Below are 13,667 nucleotides of genomic sequence, written 5' to 3'. Positions count from 1 at the left end.
GTGACTCCTCTAATGATTTGTCCCACTTCCTCTGCCCTCCACAGCACCTTGACTTTGCACACAGCACATTTTAATGTTGTGTGTCTACTTTTGGTCTCATATTGGACTGTGAGCCTCATACCAAGCTCATCAGCGACTGCTCAGCTAGGGAGTCTCAATCTTTGTATTCACATTTTACATCTAAGTGAGACAAGCTTCTCAGCCTCAACTATCACATCTGTAAAGTGGGGGAAACAATCTACCCCATAGAATTGTGAGGATTCAATCTGACAATGCATGCAAAGCTCACAGCACACTGGCAAAATAAAGGTTGGCTATCAATGATGACATTGATTATGACATGACATTGATCATCAAAGTTTAGACAATGATGACTGTTTTAGAATAAATACATGGGTGATTTTGCCCTCAATCCTGACAATTGCTGGCATCTCCCATTCTGGAGAGAAGAGGCCTATGGCAGTTTTAGGGGTGTGGAGGTCACACATTGGCGGGGGAGACCTTGCTTTGTGCCAGCCAGGTCTGCCTTTCATTGCTGCAGTGAAGGGTGACAGTGATCACCCTTCGCTCAGCCCTTCAGGAGGGTAGATGAGCAGAGCCTGGATGTCTCTAGCACACCGTGCAGGGCACACAGGGGCCTGGTGACTAACAGGCCTGGGCGAGAGGCATGTGAGGGCAAGAATCGGAATGAAGCAAAGGTCTTGAGGGCTTTCCCACGCCTTTCTTCAGCTCTTCCAGGTTAGCGCTAAATTCTCTCAGGGAGAGTCTGGAGGAGTGTGAAGGTCGAGACCAGGAATTAAAGAATTCGTCCAGGGCCAACCAAGTGAATATGTCAGGCTCAGGGACCCAGCGGAATGCCAGCTCGCACTCCCCCCATCCTCCTTCCAGCGCAAGCGGGCGGCGCGCTCCGGAGGGAGAGCTGGGGCTGGAGGTTCCTACCCCCTCGGCGGCCCGCATCTGCCCCCGCGCGCCTGCCCTGAGCACGCCCCAACTGGGCAGCCGGGGGCGTCCCCACTTCTCTCCCCCCGGGCGGGGGAGCCGGGGGGCAGCGCCGGAGCCCGGGGGGAGCGCAGCCCCGCCGACCGGCCGGCCAGGGCAGGGGGCAGCTAGGACGGCCCGGGGTAAGCGGCGGGAGGAGGGGAGGCGGTTGGGAGCGGAGCGGGGCCGGGGCAGGGGCAGGGGCTGGGGCTGGGGAGGGTCGGCCCGGGTCGGGGGGACGAGGAGACAGCCGGACCAGGGGCGTCCAGGACTAGGAGGGGGCCGGTGAGCTGGCGGGGAAGCGGTGCGGGGCCGCCACGTGAGAGCTGGAGCTGGAGCTGGGGGTGGGGGTGCCTGCTAGGTGCTGGAGGCGGAAAGCGAGCTGGGCTTCTGCATCCCCCCCAAACTCCTACCAATCAGGTCATGGGGAGCGCAGCTTCCTCTGTCGCCCCCTAACCCACTCCCACGCGAACGTGGTTGGAACAAACAGCTGGCAGACTTGTGACCCGGCCCTCGGGATCCGCGAAGCCCCCACTCTCAGTCTTGGGCAGCTACCCGGGTGTCCAGGCGCAGGGAAGGGGACGGAACCAGGCTTTGCCCCCTGTGCGTGTCTCTGGTCTCTTGTATCTCTTGTCGGGCGGTCTCTTGCCGGGCGCTGTCTGCAGACTCACTGCAGAGCGCAGGCCTTGGGGAGAAAGCAGCTCAGGGGCCTGGGCCCTGCTTCTTGGGACAGCCCCTCCCTTTCCCACCCAGGCAAGGATGTTGTATTCATATACTCTTAGATCTAGGACCTCTGCCTGGGAAGAAGGAGGGGCCACCGATCGCTTCTGAGTTGGGGACAGGGCCACTCTTGGGCCTGGTGAGTTCCAGTAGGCTGGTCCCAGCCTAGGGGCCTCCTGTGCCCCTTCCCTATTTCCTGAGTAGTGCCCCTTTTGCATTTCCCTGCCACTCCCCAGAAAGGGCTGGTTTCTGGGCAGGGAGTGTGGTGTCTGGGACAATCTGCAGGTAGGGTAGGGTACATCCTAGGTACAAACCTCTGAGCTGCCACACCCAGAGAGAGGCTAGGACTCTTCTTGCATTCCTCGCCCTCTCTTCCTCCCCTAGGCCTCCCCCCTCCCCACCTGCCTGTGCTGGTTATATAATTAATCCAGCTGAGTCTCTGCTATGCTGGTGGTGTCCAGGGATGCCTAAGGGGCCTTGGGGCCTGGAGGGACACATGGGGAGGAGGGATAGGTACTTTTCCCTAGTTGGGAGCCCATGTTAAGTGTATAAACACCTGTTGGAGAAGGGACAGTGCATGGGGCAGGAAGGAGTTCAGGGTCCTTGTCTTCAGCTATGAGGTCTTCACTTCCCTAAGTCACTGGGGTTTTTTGTTTGAGGGTTTGTTTTTTAACCCATCAATAAAATGAGAAAAATCTCACACACATGCACTGCATACACGTGAGCCCATGCAACAGTGGCTAGCAAACCCCTCCTGGGATTGCCAGGAGGTGCCACTGAAATTGAGGGAAATGCAGATGAATGAAGGACCCCTGCCCATAGCAGTAGCCACCGTTTATTGAACAGCTACTCTGGGCTGGGCACTGGGGTTTACATGCACATCTCATAACACTCTATTAAGTTTCTTGCCCAAGGTCACATTTCAGGTGAATGGCAGAGCTAGCAGTCAAGCCCTGGTGGTTCTCACTCCACATCCTGACCTTTATTTACTATGCTGTGTGCACACATATAACCCATGGAGTAAGTCCTCTGAACCAGGATAACCTGGGGGACATTTAGCTGTGGATTACGCATATGTGGAAAAGAAAGGCATCCGAAGGAAAGGATGCACCCATGCAGAAAAGCATGGCCTTGCCAGAATCCAGCAAGCCCACCTGCCCTGGACCCAGTTAGCAGGTGCCAATGTCACCCTCCTGGAAAACCAGACAGGAGGTCTCAGGCATGTAACAGCCTCTCTGGTCACCATCACCAACAAAAGAAGAAAGGTTCTCTCTTTTTCCCGGCTATAAGATTTACTTGGATTTTCTCGGAAATAGGGGCTATTGACCTCATTTTACCTATATGCAGAAGCATGACTTCAGTTGAGAAAGTGATTTGCCCACTCACCTGCAGAAAGGACACATCAGAGCTGAGATTTATACCCAAGCCCTAAACTCACTGAAACTGAGCAATCGAGGAGTTAATGAATTCATATCAAGGCCCAACCCCCTAGCAACCCTTTCCTGGGCACCTGCTATGTGCCAGGCCCTCTGGGCTCCAGGGGATACCAGAGAATCAGCCCCAGACCTTGGCCTGTACACATTCACCGGTTAGAATCACTAAGCTTGGCTGAGTGCGGTGGCTCACACCTGTAATCCCAGCACTTTGCGAGGCTGAGGCAGGTAGACTACCCAAGGTCAGGACTTTGAGGCCAACATGGCGAAACCCTGTCCCTTCTAAAAATACCAAAATTAGCCAGACATGGTGGCAGGTGCCTGTAATCCCAGCTACTTGGGAGGCTGAGGCAGGAAAATGGCTTGAACCTGGGAGGCAGAGGCTGCAGTGAGCTGAGATCACACCACTGTACTCCAGCCTGGGCAACAGAATCACTGAACTTGAAAGTTGGAAGAAGTACTACGACATTGTAGAAAAGAGTAGCTGCCCTCTGGCTTTTGACTGGGCACATGTCTTACTACTAAGCTTCTCTCTAAAGTGGGAATCTTTAAGTACCTATCCCTTAGAGATGTCATATTGACCAAGGATAACCATATGGGCATGCCAGCAGATTGAGTGGTCAGCAGTGTTGCACCCCAGAGGCAAGGTGGTCATCTAATGCAGAATTCTCAACTGGGGGCATTTTGAAATGGGGGCAGGGGGAATTTTTGGTCATCATGGTGACTGCTGGCAGTTACCTCTTGGGAGCCATGGAAGGCAAATGTCCTTCTATGGGTGGGCAGTCCTGCACAATTGAGTTCTCGTCCCACAAAATGTCAGGAGTGCTGGCACTGAGACACCCTTGCCCAGTCTCACCTGTTCAGGATGACACAGATTCCAAGGTGTCACGTCTTGTCTCAGGCTCTGTGGGGAAGCTGGGATCGAACCAAGTCCACTGCCCTTCCCACTCTGCTCTGCAGTCTGTCGGTTGGAGATGGACCTAGAGAAGAGTCAGGTCATAGTATAAGTCAAGAAAGATTGAGTCCTGCTACTGGAATGCAGGGGAAAATGGAGGAGGAGGGATGGAGAGGTTTTGGATAGATGGCCATAGGGGTTCTGGGAAAGGGAAGGCATTCAAAGTGGCAGTAACAGCTTCAGCAAAGTCCCAGAGGTGGAAAAGTGCAGGACATCTTCAGGGATAAGCTGGTGCACTAAGCCCACCTCTTGTCCCCACAGTCCAGGTGGAGGCCACAGAGGGCCCAGGGCAAGCAGAGACAGCAATGGTTGGTCCTGACGGTGGCTGAGCCCCCAGCCCCTGGAATATGCAGCCCTGGGGAGCCCCAGACAGCGGCAAGGACGAGGTGGCGGAGTGGGGCGGGAGGCATGGTCTCCACCTACCGGGTGGCTGTGCTGGGGGCGCGAGGTGTGGGCAAGAGTGCCATTGTGCGCCAGTTTTTGTACAACGAGTTCAGCGAGGTCTGCGTGCCCACCACCGCCCGCCGCCTCTACCTGCCTGCTGTTGTCATGAACGGCCACGTGCACGACCTCCAGATCCTCGACTTCCCACCCATCAGCACCTTCCCTGTCAACACGCTGCAGGTAGGAGGACCCTGGGGGGCATGAGTTTAGTGGGGAAATGGATGGGTAGGGGAGAGGCTGGATTCCAGCCTGCGGTAGCTCAGGCCCTATTGCTGGGGCCCCATTGCTGAGTTTTAGAGTTCCACACTGCAACTTGGGCCACCCTGCTTAGAGCTGTTCCAGGAATCCATTCGTTGGTGTGCTAGTTTATTTAACAAATATTTGATGGTCATTTCATTGTGCCAGGCCCTGCAGTGGGCACTGCTGCAGAATGGTGAGCAAACAAGATACGGAATTTGCTTTCGAGAAACTCGTAGTCTGATGAGAAAAGGCTAACAGGCAATTATTATATGGTGTGATAAGTGCTATGATTGGAGGAGCAGGGAGCTGCGGCAGCCCTTAAGGGGGTATCTAGGCCACCCAAATGTGTTGAGGTGGGGTTGGGGTCACAGCAGGTGATGTCTCAATTAAGTAGGTTTTTAGGCAGGTAAGAGGTGGTAGAGAAAAGGACAGGGAACGCTAGGCTGCCAGTGAGTATTCTGGGCTGTGCCTGTCATAGTCTTACTCCATGTCCTCTGGAGGGGAGGCAGCACCAGAATAGACGGGGGCCCTGGGAAGGGTGTGTTCTCAGAGACTCTGGAGACCCCAGTCAGGTATCTTGCCCAACATCCTTTTCTCTTAAATGATACTCTGCCCCTGACCTCAGGACCTGCCTGCTGGGAACCCTTCCTGTGGGTTTGGATTTAAATGCCCCCAGGGTCCTTGCTTACTGTGTTCGTTCCCCACTGCCTGCTGGAACCAGGTCCTCTTGCTCTCTCTCAACCTCTGACTTAAGAGGGAGTGGAGAGAAAAAGGAAACTGAGCTCTAAGACATGTTTGCTCACTGAAAGAAGCCTCTGACCAGAGTGTGCAGAGCTTTTCCAGGAAGGACAGGCACAGTGGTGGAGACCCAGAAGGCAGGAGACAAGGCTCGTCCAGGTGTAACTGAGCAAATCAAGCAGTCCCTCAGGCTGAGACCCCTGGCTGGGAGCTGGCAGGCAGCTCCGAGCTCAGCACTGTCGGCAGCATCAGGCAGGAGGGCCCTGGCCTAACCTGCCAGAGACACCTGTTTCTCCCATCCCAGGCACCTGGGGTCAGCAGCAAAGACAGAAGCCTGATCCTGCATCTGTCCTGGCAGCAGTGAGGCTGAGCCTGTCAGGGCAGATGGTTTCAGGGCAAGGCCTTCTAGTTCTCTTCTAAAAGAGACTTTAACAATCACCTGATTGGACATTCAAATCTTGCTCCAAGCCTACACGCTGAGATTTGTTTATTTCATCTTGCCCCCTTTACCCTTATTCCTGCCCCACTCTTTAACCATTTTTATCATATTTTTTCTTTTCTTTTTTGAGATGGAGTGTCCCTCTGTCACCCAGGCTGAAGTGCAGTGGTGCAATCTCAGCTCACAGCAACCTCCACCTCTCAGGTTCAAGCAATTCTCCTGCCTTAGCCTCCCAAGTAGCTGGGATTATAGGCACTCACCATCACACCTGGCTAATTTTTATATTTTTAGTAGAGATGGGGTTTCACTATGTTGGCCAGGTTGGTCTCAAACTCCTGACCTCAAGTGATCCGCCTGCCTTGGCCTCCCAAAGTGCTGGGATTACAGCGCCTGGCGTCTTACCGGATTTTTATCCATACTTTCAGTGTTTCTTTACCCAAATAAGAAAATGTTTTCTTCCCTGTTTCTTACACAAAGAACAACAAAGAACAAACAAAAACCGAGAATTACACTGTTCTGTTCCGTACCTTGATTTTTTTCTTTTATTTTTTAAATATTTTGTATATGCAGGGTCTTACTGTGTTACCCAAGCTGGTCTTGAACTCCTGGCCTCAGGTGATCCTCCTGCTTTGGCCTCCCAAAGTGCTGGGATTACAAGTGTGAACCATCATGCTTGGCCCTGTACCTCAATATTTTAAATTTGATATTATAACCTGAAGATTTTTCCAGGTCATTATCTAGAGTACTTCCTTGTTTTTCCATGGCCACACCCTGCTCCATTGAAGAGCTATACCTTGGAGTCCTTTCTTGTTGGACAAATGGGTGGTATTCAGTCTCGTGCCATTTCAAACAATGCCACAATGAATAGCCTTGTAGATAAGTCATTTTGTACATAGGTAGGTATATCCATGGAATCAATTACTGGAAATGGCACTGCTGGATCACAATGTCTGGAAATGGCATTGTGAATAAGAGCCTCTCAAGGCAGCTCATGCCTGTAATCCCAGTACTTTGGGAGGCTGAGGTAGACAGATCACTTGAGCTCAGGAGTTCAAGACCAGCCTGGGCAATATGGCAAAACCATATCTCTACCAAAAATACAAAAAATTAGCTGGGCATGATGGTGTATGCCTGTGGTCCCAGCTACTTGGGAGGCTGAGGTGGGAGAATCGCTTGAGCCCAGGAGATTGAGGCTGCAGTGAGCTGAGATAGCACCACTGCACTCCAACCTGGATGACAGAGTGAGGCCCTGTCTCAAAAAAAAAAAAAAAAGTGGGGGGTGACTATAACTGGAGTTTGGGGGCGGGGGGTGTTTCCAGATTCCCCTCTATAGAGTGGCATATGTTGTGCTCCTACAGCCAGTTTTCCTAGTCTTGCCATCAGAGTGTATTGTCAAACTTTTGACAATACATTTAACAATCTGGGAGATGAGATATGATAGTCTCCTTGTAGTCTTCATTTGCATCTTTGATCGTGAGTGAAATTGAGCATGTTTTCATAGGTTTAAGGGCCTTTGTGTTTCTTTTTTCAAGAACTATTGATGTCCTTTGCCCATTTTTCTATTGGGTTGTTGGCCTTTTTCTTCTTGACTGACCCTGAGTTTTGGACTCTAGCATATCCAAGATTTCACTCCTGGAGCCCAGATAAGGGACTTTTGGCAGAGAAATACTATTAAAAAAGGGATCCTTGAGGCACCAAAGATTAAGTATAAAACCTAAGAATCCTGATGGCCACCGTCTGAAAACAAAATAATGCATTCTTCTCCAATGCCAGATGAGATCAAGCCCAGGAGAGTAGTGTTTCCTGGGTGTGAGCCTCTCCCTTCTATCAGAGAAGGAAGCTGAGATTATAAAGTGCTTGCAACCCACCAAAGGAGTTACAGCAAATGCATGATTGAGACCCAGGTGGCTGAGCCTCTCTCAGGCCCCATGTCCCTGAAGCTGGACTCCCTTTCCATTGCTCCTTCTCTGTCTTGACACAGCTGCAAGATGGCCTTTTACAGTTTGGAACCCTGATTCCTCCCTTCAATCAAGGAGGAAGGGACAAGCTAGCCAATCAGGGGCCTTCCTCCTCTCCCTTTTAGGAACCCCCAGAGAGGAGTGGGTGGGAGGAAGCCAGGAGGTCCTCTTGAGGATGCAGCATGTTGGAGTAGAGGTGGGGCTGACACCCTCAAAAGCTGGCAGCTGCTCCCTCTCCCCAGCAGAGAGCTTGAAGAGACTGGAGCCTCCCATTCTTCCCACTTTTCACTGATCTCCACTTGTCCTGGGGGATCAGGGCAGCATCCATATACACACGCAGGTCCCAGGGACCTGGAGATCACTATGTCCAGCACAATGCAATCTTCCTTGGCCTAAGCAACCAGTTCAGTTTCCTTTGGTTTTAGGTTTGTCCTCAGCATCCTCGCCTTGCACCAAAAATTTAAACCTCAGCACAAAGAAAAGATGCCACATCATCTCCCTAGGGAAATCCACTGCAGCATCTTCTAAGCCTTTGAATTGGAAAGTGCTGTTCTGAAGTTAGACTGAACTCTGCACTACTGCCACCAAAGTCGTTTCCTTTTGATCCTTCTTGGAAGTGGAGAACTGTAGTCTTCCTTTGTGCCTGGCCCCTGCCCCACTCAACTCAGATGCTGGGACAGGAGACATACCTCCACCTTCTTCTAGTCTTTTACCTGGGCTCTGGTGGGAGAAGACTCTGGTTTCCTTTGTCCTTGGAGGCCTCCATCCCCTCAATTTTAGGGACCTTCTTTCCACACACTAGCTGCCTGAAGCTGCTCTTGCAGCTGCAACTGCTGGCACGTTGAGTAATGAATCTCTTAAGGAAACTTCTGTTTAGTGTAGTTGGCCTTTCTAGGAGTCTCTTCATCTTGAGCTGTACCCCTCAATCCCTTGAGAAGTTGCCACAAACATTCAGGAAGTTCATTTCCCTGGAGCTGCCCTGGGCCCTGCTCCACATCAGCCCATTATGCATCCAGTCTGAATCTTTTTCTCCTTAGGCCTTGTGTTTCTCAAGCCTGAGGGCAGAGAGGAGCATACAGAAGGGGCACATCCATAGCAATCTAAGGGCAGTGGCAGAGGCAGGAGTCTCATGGATCGCAGCTTGGGCCATGGAGGGCTCACCAACAGTGCCATTAAGGAGCATCTGCTTTGAGCCAACAGTGCCAGACACTTTAGGGGAAGGAGGGCGTATATGAAAATGAGGACGGCCTGGCTGTGGCCCTCTCAGGAGCTCACAGAAGAAGTGGGGAACTGGAGGTGGAACAGCTCTAACGAAAGTGCAATTGAAAGATTGTTAGAACACAGGAGATGGAGGGAGTAGTCCCTTGCTTGCAGGAAGGATGAGAAATCAGGAAGGCATCGTGGAGGCAGCAGCACTTCAGCTGAGCCTTGGAAGATAGAATTTTAGTAGGTCCAATACCCACTCAGAGCTGGACTCTTAGAGGTACTTAATAAATGCACTTGTTGAACATGGCCTCAATGGATGGATGGGGAACAAAATGGAGCAAGGCAGAGCTAAGCTCCAGATGTGCACAAGACAGTGCAGTGGCCCGAAGGTCAAACAATGTGACCTGCCCCATCCTGGCTTGGGAGTGGGGAGGTTGCAGCACTGAGCTCCTCCATTCTCCCTAGGGCTGGTCTCCTGGTGATGGGCAGGTATGGAGGGCTTCAGGTACAGTGGCAGGTGAGAGCACTGCCCCTCTGATGGGAAGTGTCTAGGGGCTAGGGGAGCCCTCATGGCTGCTCTGACCCTGGTACCGCTGGGGCTGTTGCAGGAGTGGGCAGATGCCTGCTGCAGGGGACTCCGGAGCGTCCACGCCTACATCCTGGTCTACGACATCTGCTGCTTTGACAGCTTTGAGTACGTGAAGACCATCCGCCAGCAGATCCTGGAGACAAGGTGAGAGGCTGGAACACAGTCCATTTTCACCTCTGTGGATGCCCCAATGCTAGCCAGTCCCTAAAAAAAGGAGACAGTATGGGGACACGGATAAAAGTATATATGCTCTAAGATTCCCACACATACACTCAAACATGCATACATTGTGCTGTCCCCACTTCTGTTAACTCATTTTGGGACCCTGGCTGTGGGAGTGGCTAGAGTAGTTAAGAACAAAGCCTTCTGGAACAAGACTTCCAGGGCCACTCAGCTGCATGACTTGAAGCCAGTGATCATTTAAGCCTGTGTCCTCATCTGTAAAATGGGGATAACTGTAGTACCCATCTTTTCGATCAGTTGTGCTGATCAGAGAATATAACACCTCCAGGGCTTAGGACGGCGCCTAGAACAGAACATACAGTGGTGTAGTATTGGCCAGGCACAGCCTCCCCTGGGAGTACAGCGGTTGTGAGACTGGCAGAGTTCTGAGCTTCCTGCCTCGCCCCGCAGGGTGATCGGCACCTCAGAGACGCCCATCATCATCGTGGGCAACAAGCGGGACCTGCAGCGCGGTCGCGTGATCCCGCGCTGGAACGTGTCGCACCTGGTGCGCAAGACCTGGAAGTGCGGCTACGTGGAATGCTCGGCCAAGTACAACTGGCACATCCTGCTGCTCTTCAGCGAGCTGCTCAAGAGCGTCGGCTGCGCCCGTTGCAAGCACGTGCACGCTGCTCTGCGCTTCCAGGGCGCGCTGCGCCGCAACCGCTGCGCCATCATGTGACCCCTGCGCGCCCTGCAAGCTGCACCAGCACTGTCCGGGCGGAGGGTGGGGCAGTGCTGCGGCGGTTTCCCCGCTTGACTGCGGGGCCGGAGCGGGGAGCAGAAGGGAATGGAACTGTGACGGTTCCTGCCTGAGGCCCCTGCAGCCACGCACCTCCCGGTGAGAGGCAGAGCGCGAGTAACTGCTCGGCCCTGCCCCTTGCCCCCGTGGCTTCCTGGGACAGCCGCCTTCAGTGCTGTATTTAGTGCAGTGTCCGACCCGACCCGCGGGGGTGCCACAGCCTTTTGGGATGGGGGTGAGCGTGCAATGGAGGGGGGGGGTGGCGAGATGCTGCCTTGGCCGGGCCGCCACCTGTGTTCTCCAGAATGTGTCTGTCTTTGCCGTTTCCGGTGTCTGTCCACCCAAGCGTCTGTGGGTCCTTACCTGTCTCACCCACCCTCCAGTCACCCCGCCCCAGCTCCGCTCACAGGGCTCTCATTTCATCCATTCCCTTGTAGCAGATCCTGTCAGCTTCTTTGTGAGGCCAGGCCTTCCGGCTGTCAGCACCACCGGCACAAGGCAGAGCGATGCAGGTTGCCCAAGGACCACGATCAAGGGGTTCGGGGGCTGAGGTCCCAGATCAGTGAGGGGAGAAAGTTGAGCTCTCCAGCTTCCAGGGAGACCTCCCAGCCCAGCAGCCCCCAGAGACACAACCACCTACCTTCCAGCCTTAACTCGATGGTCCTTCCCTGCCAGGTGCCCCTCACTCTTCCTGACCCCAAAGCCAGATCACTCCCTGGGTTAAAACTTTTTTTTTTTTGACAGAGTGTGGAAAGGGGATCCCCTAAGGGATAGCTTCTTTTCCATGATGCCAGGTTCCAGTCCTTTATTCCCTCCTGCATATTGCAATCTGCTCTGTCAGACTGGGGAATGTTGGGTTCTGGGCGCTGGTCGTGGGCAGGATGGTGCCCAGAAGGGGGTCAGGTTGTGCCAGGGAAGATTCTGTTGCCCCGTCTTACCCTAATCTGACTACCCCAGACTCTGCCTGCCTCAGATCTCAGACTACCCTGATTAATCTGGGGAAGAACAGAGCCAGGGAAGGAATCGTGGGGAGGCCTGTGCTTGGGCGAGATGCGCCTGCATCCTTACCCACAGATGAAGGCCCAAAGGATCTGACAACCTCTTGTCCCAACACCAGTCAGCCCTATGCCCTAACTCACTCTACCCCATTTTCTCCGGCTGCCTGGCCGGGTTTCTACCTCTCGTCACCGGAGCTGATCACTGTCAGTTTTGTACCGATTTAGAAATAATGATGATGAAGAGTCTAGGAATGGCCTGAGGGAATGATGTCGAACTTGGAGGGAGAAGTGGTGCCCTGTCTTCTGCCCCACTGGCAAAGAAAGCTGTCCCTGAGGCTGAGCCCTCAGCCCTGGCCTGGTGGGAGGACAGCAGGGTCCCTTGTTCTAAGAGGCGCAAAGAGGACAACTTTGCTTTGGCCAACTTAGCCAAGGCTGCAGCACATAAACCAGGAAATCAGGTACCCCAGAGTGGTGATGGAGAAAAGTCTGGGAGAAGGGTCATGGGTGGGGAATTTATCACCAACACCCATTGTAGGGGCAATCTATGATGCTTCTGCTTCCCTGGCTGATTCTCACTCTGTCCACCAAGTGGGGGTAGCACAGCCCCACAGCAACTGCCCTGACCTTGGGTAGTCTCCTGTTCCTGGGTTCTGGTACCTGCTGTGCTGCAGGACTTTGGGCAAAGCGACCTGCCCTCTGTGAGCCTCCCTCTGAAACAGAGGAGGTGGCTCCCCTTCTCCACACTTTAGAGTGGCTGGGAGGGTAACAAAGAGGGCCTGCTCCTTTAGTCTCCTGCACCCTGCCCCCTGGTTCACCAGAGGGAGAGGATGAGGGATGGCAGCATCTCACATGCCTCATCACCCCCAACTCTGAAGCACCTGAGGTGGAGGAGGCAGGGCCTAGCCCTCTGGCTGCCCCCTGTGGGAGCCATTGGAATGTACCCCCAGACAGTCCCTCTCCTGCCTTTACTTCAACCCAGGTCTTGGATTTCAGGTCCCTCTGCTCCCCAATCTGAACCTGTCCCTCCCTTCCCAACACCTCCCAGGGTTTCCTACCACAGGGTCTGGAAGTGTGTGTGCTGCCCATTGAGCTGTTATCAGAAGTCAGATTAAAAATCAGGGAGTGTTTTCCCTTGTTTCTGTACCAAGATGTTGGCTCCATTCCTCACGGTGGGAGGGGAAGGGTCCCCACAGGGCTTGCCTGCTGAGCTTTGTGTGGAAGGAAGGTGAGAGTGTTGAGGTGGCTCCCAGTCCCAAAGCCCAGGTCAACAGGGAGACCACGGGTGAAGAGTTTGGGACTTACCGCCTTTCCACCTAATCCCAAACCCTCAAACTAATTCAAACTGTTCCGAAGGGAAGCAGAACTTCTCCCCTGCCACTGTCTGGAAAATTTCCATAATGGGACTCAATCCCAGTTTCTTCGTCTGCATCTCATCCTTCCCACTCAAGGCTGAGACTTTGCAGCCTCTCAGTCATAACTTCTTGGATGTAGATGTGTTAGGAACACTTTCAGCCATCCATCTTGTCCCTGAGTGATCTCAGGTCCCAAACCCCAGAGCAAAGCTTTGAAGTCTTGGGCAAGGGTGCCTTACCAGAGCCTGTCTAGTGAGGGCGGGACTGGTCTCTGTCCATGGTGCTGACCCACCGGCCACTTCCGGAAAGATGGGGTGCCTGGCAAGGTTGGCTGAGCGTCAAAAGAGGAAGCCTCTCTCACTGCCAACTCCTTCCCCCTTGTCCCGGTCTCCTCCAGTGGGATAACATCGGATGCTACGCCTCCCTGCACCACCACAGTCCTAGAGTGAGGGACTCAAGAAGTTGGGGGGTGGGGGGAGGCAGGCACAGTGGCTCACATCTTTAATCCCAGTGCTTTGGGAGACCAAGGCAGAAGGATCACTTGAGGCCAGCCTGGACAAGATAGTGAGACCCCATCCTTATAAATTAAAATAAAATTAGCCAGGTGTCATGGCACCTGCCTGTAGTCCCAGCTATTGGGAAACTGGGGTGAG

The 13,667-nt window shown here is 53.4% G+C and overlaps 1 protein-coding gene across 2 annotated transcripts; it reads left to right on the top strand.

Annotated features, from left to right (window-relative positions):
• Positions 1–889: 889 nt before the first annotated feature.
• Positions 890–12,805, top strand: RASL10B (RAS like family 10 member B). 2 transcript variants are annotated; one of them, XM_035300806.3, is made up of 5 exons: positions 890–1,121; positions 1,761–1,837; positions 4,348–4,710; positions 9,720–9,844; positions 10,334–12,805. In XM_035300806.3, the coding sequence occupies exons 3-5, from the start codon at positions 4,495–4,497 to the stop codon at positions 10,602–10,604; spliced, it is 612 nt and encodes a 203-aa protein (XP_035156697.1). In that variant the 5' UTR covers positions 890–1,121; positions 1,761–1,837; positions 4,348–4,494; the 3' UTR covers positions 10,605–12,805. The 2 variants fall into 2 exon arrangements, with proteins under 2 accessions (XP_035156697.1, XP_002748394.1); XM_002748348.7 differs by lacking the exon at positions 1,761–1,837.
• Positions 12,806–13,667: the final 862 nt, after the last annotated feature.

This window comes from Callithrix jacchus, chromosome 5 (genome assembly GCF_049354715.1).
Source record: "Callithrix jacchus isolate 240 chromosome 5, calJac240_pri, whole genome shotgun sequence".
Lineage (NCBI taxonomy): Eukaryota > Metazoa > Chordata > Mammalia > Primates > Cebidae > Callithrix > Callithrix jacchus.
The sequence above is the reverse complement of the archived record's forward strand: the minus strand, read 5'-3'. Positions and strand labels throughout refer to the sequence as shown.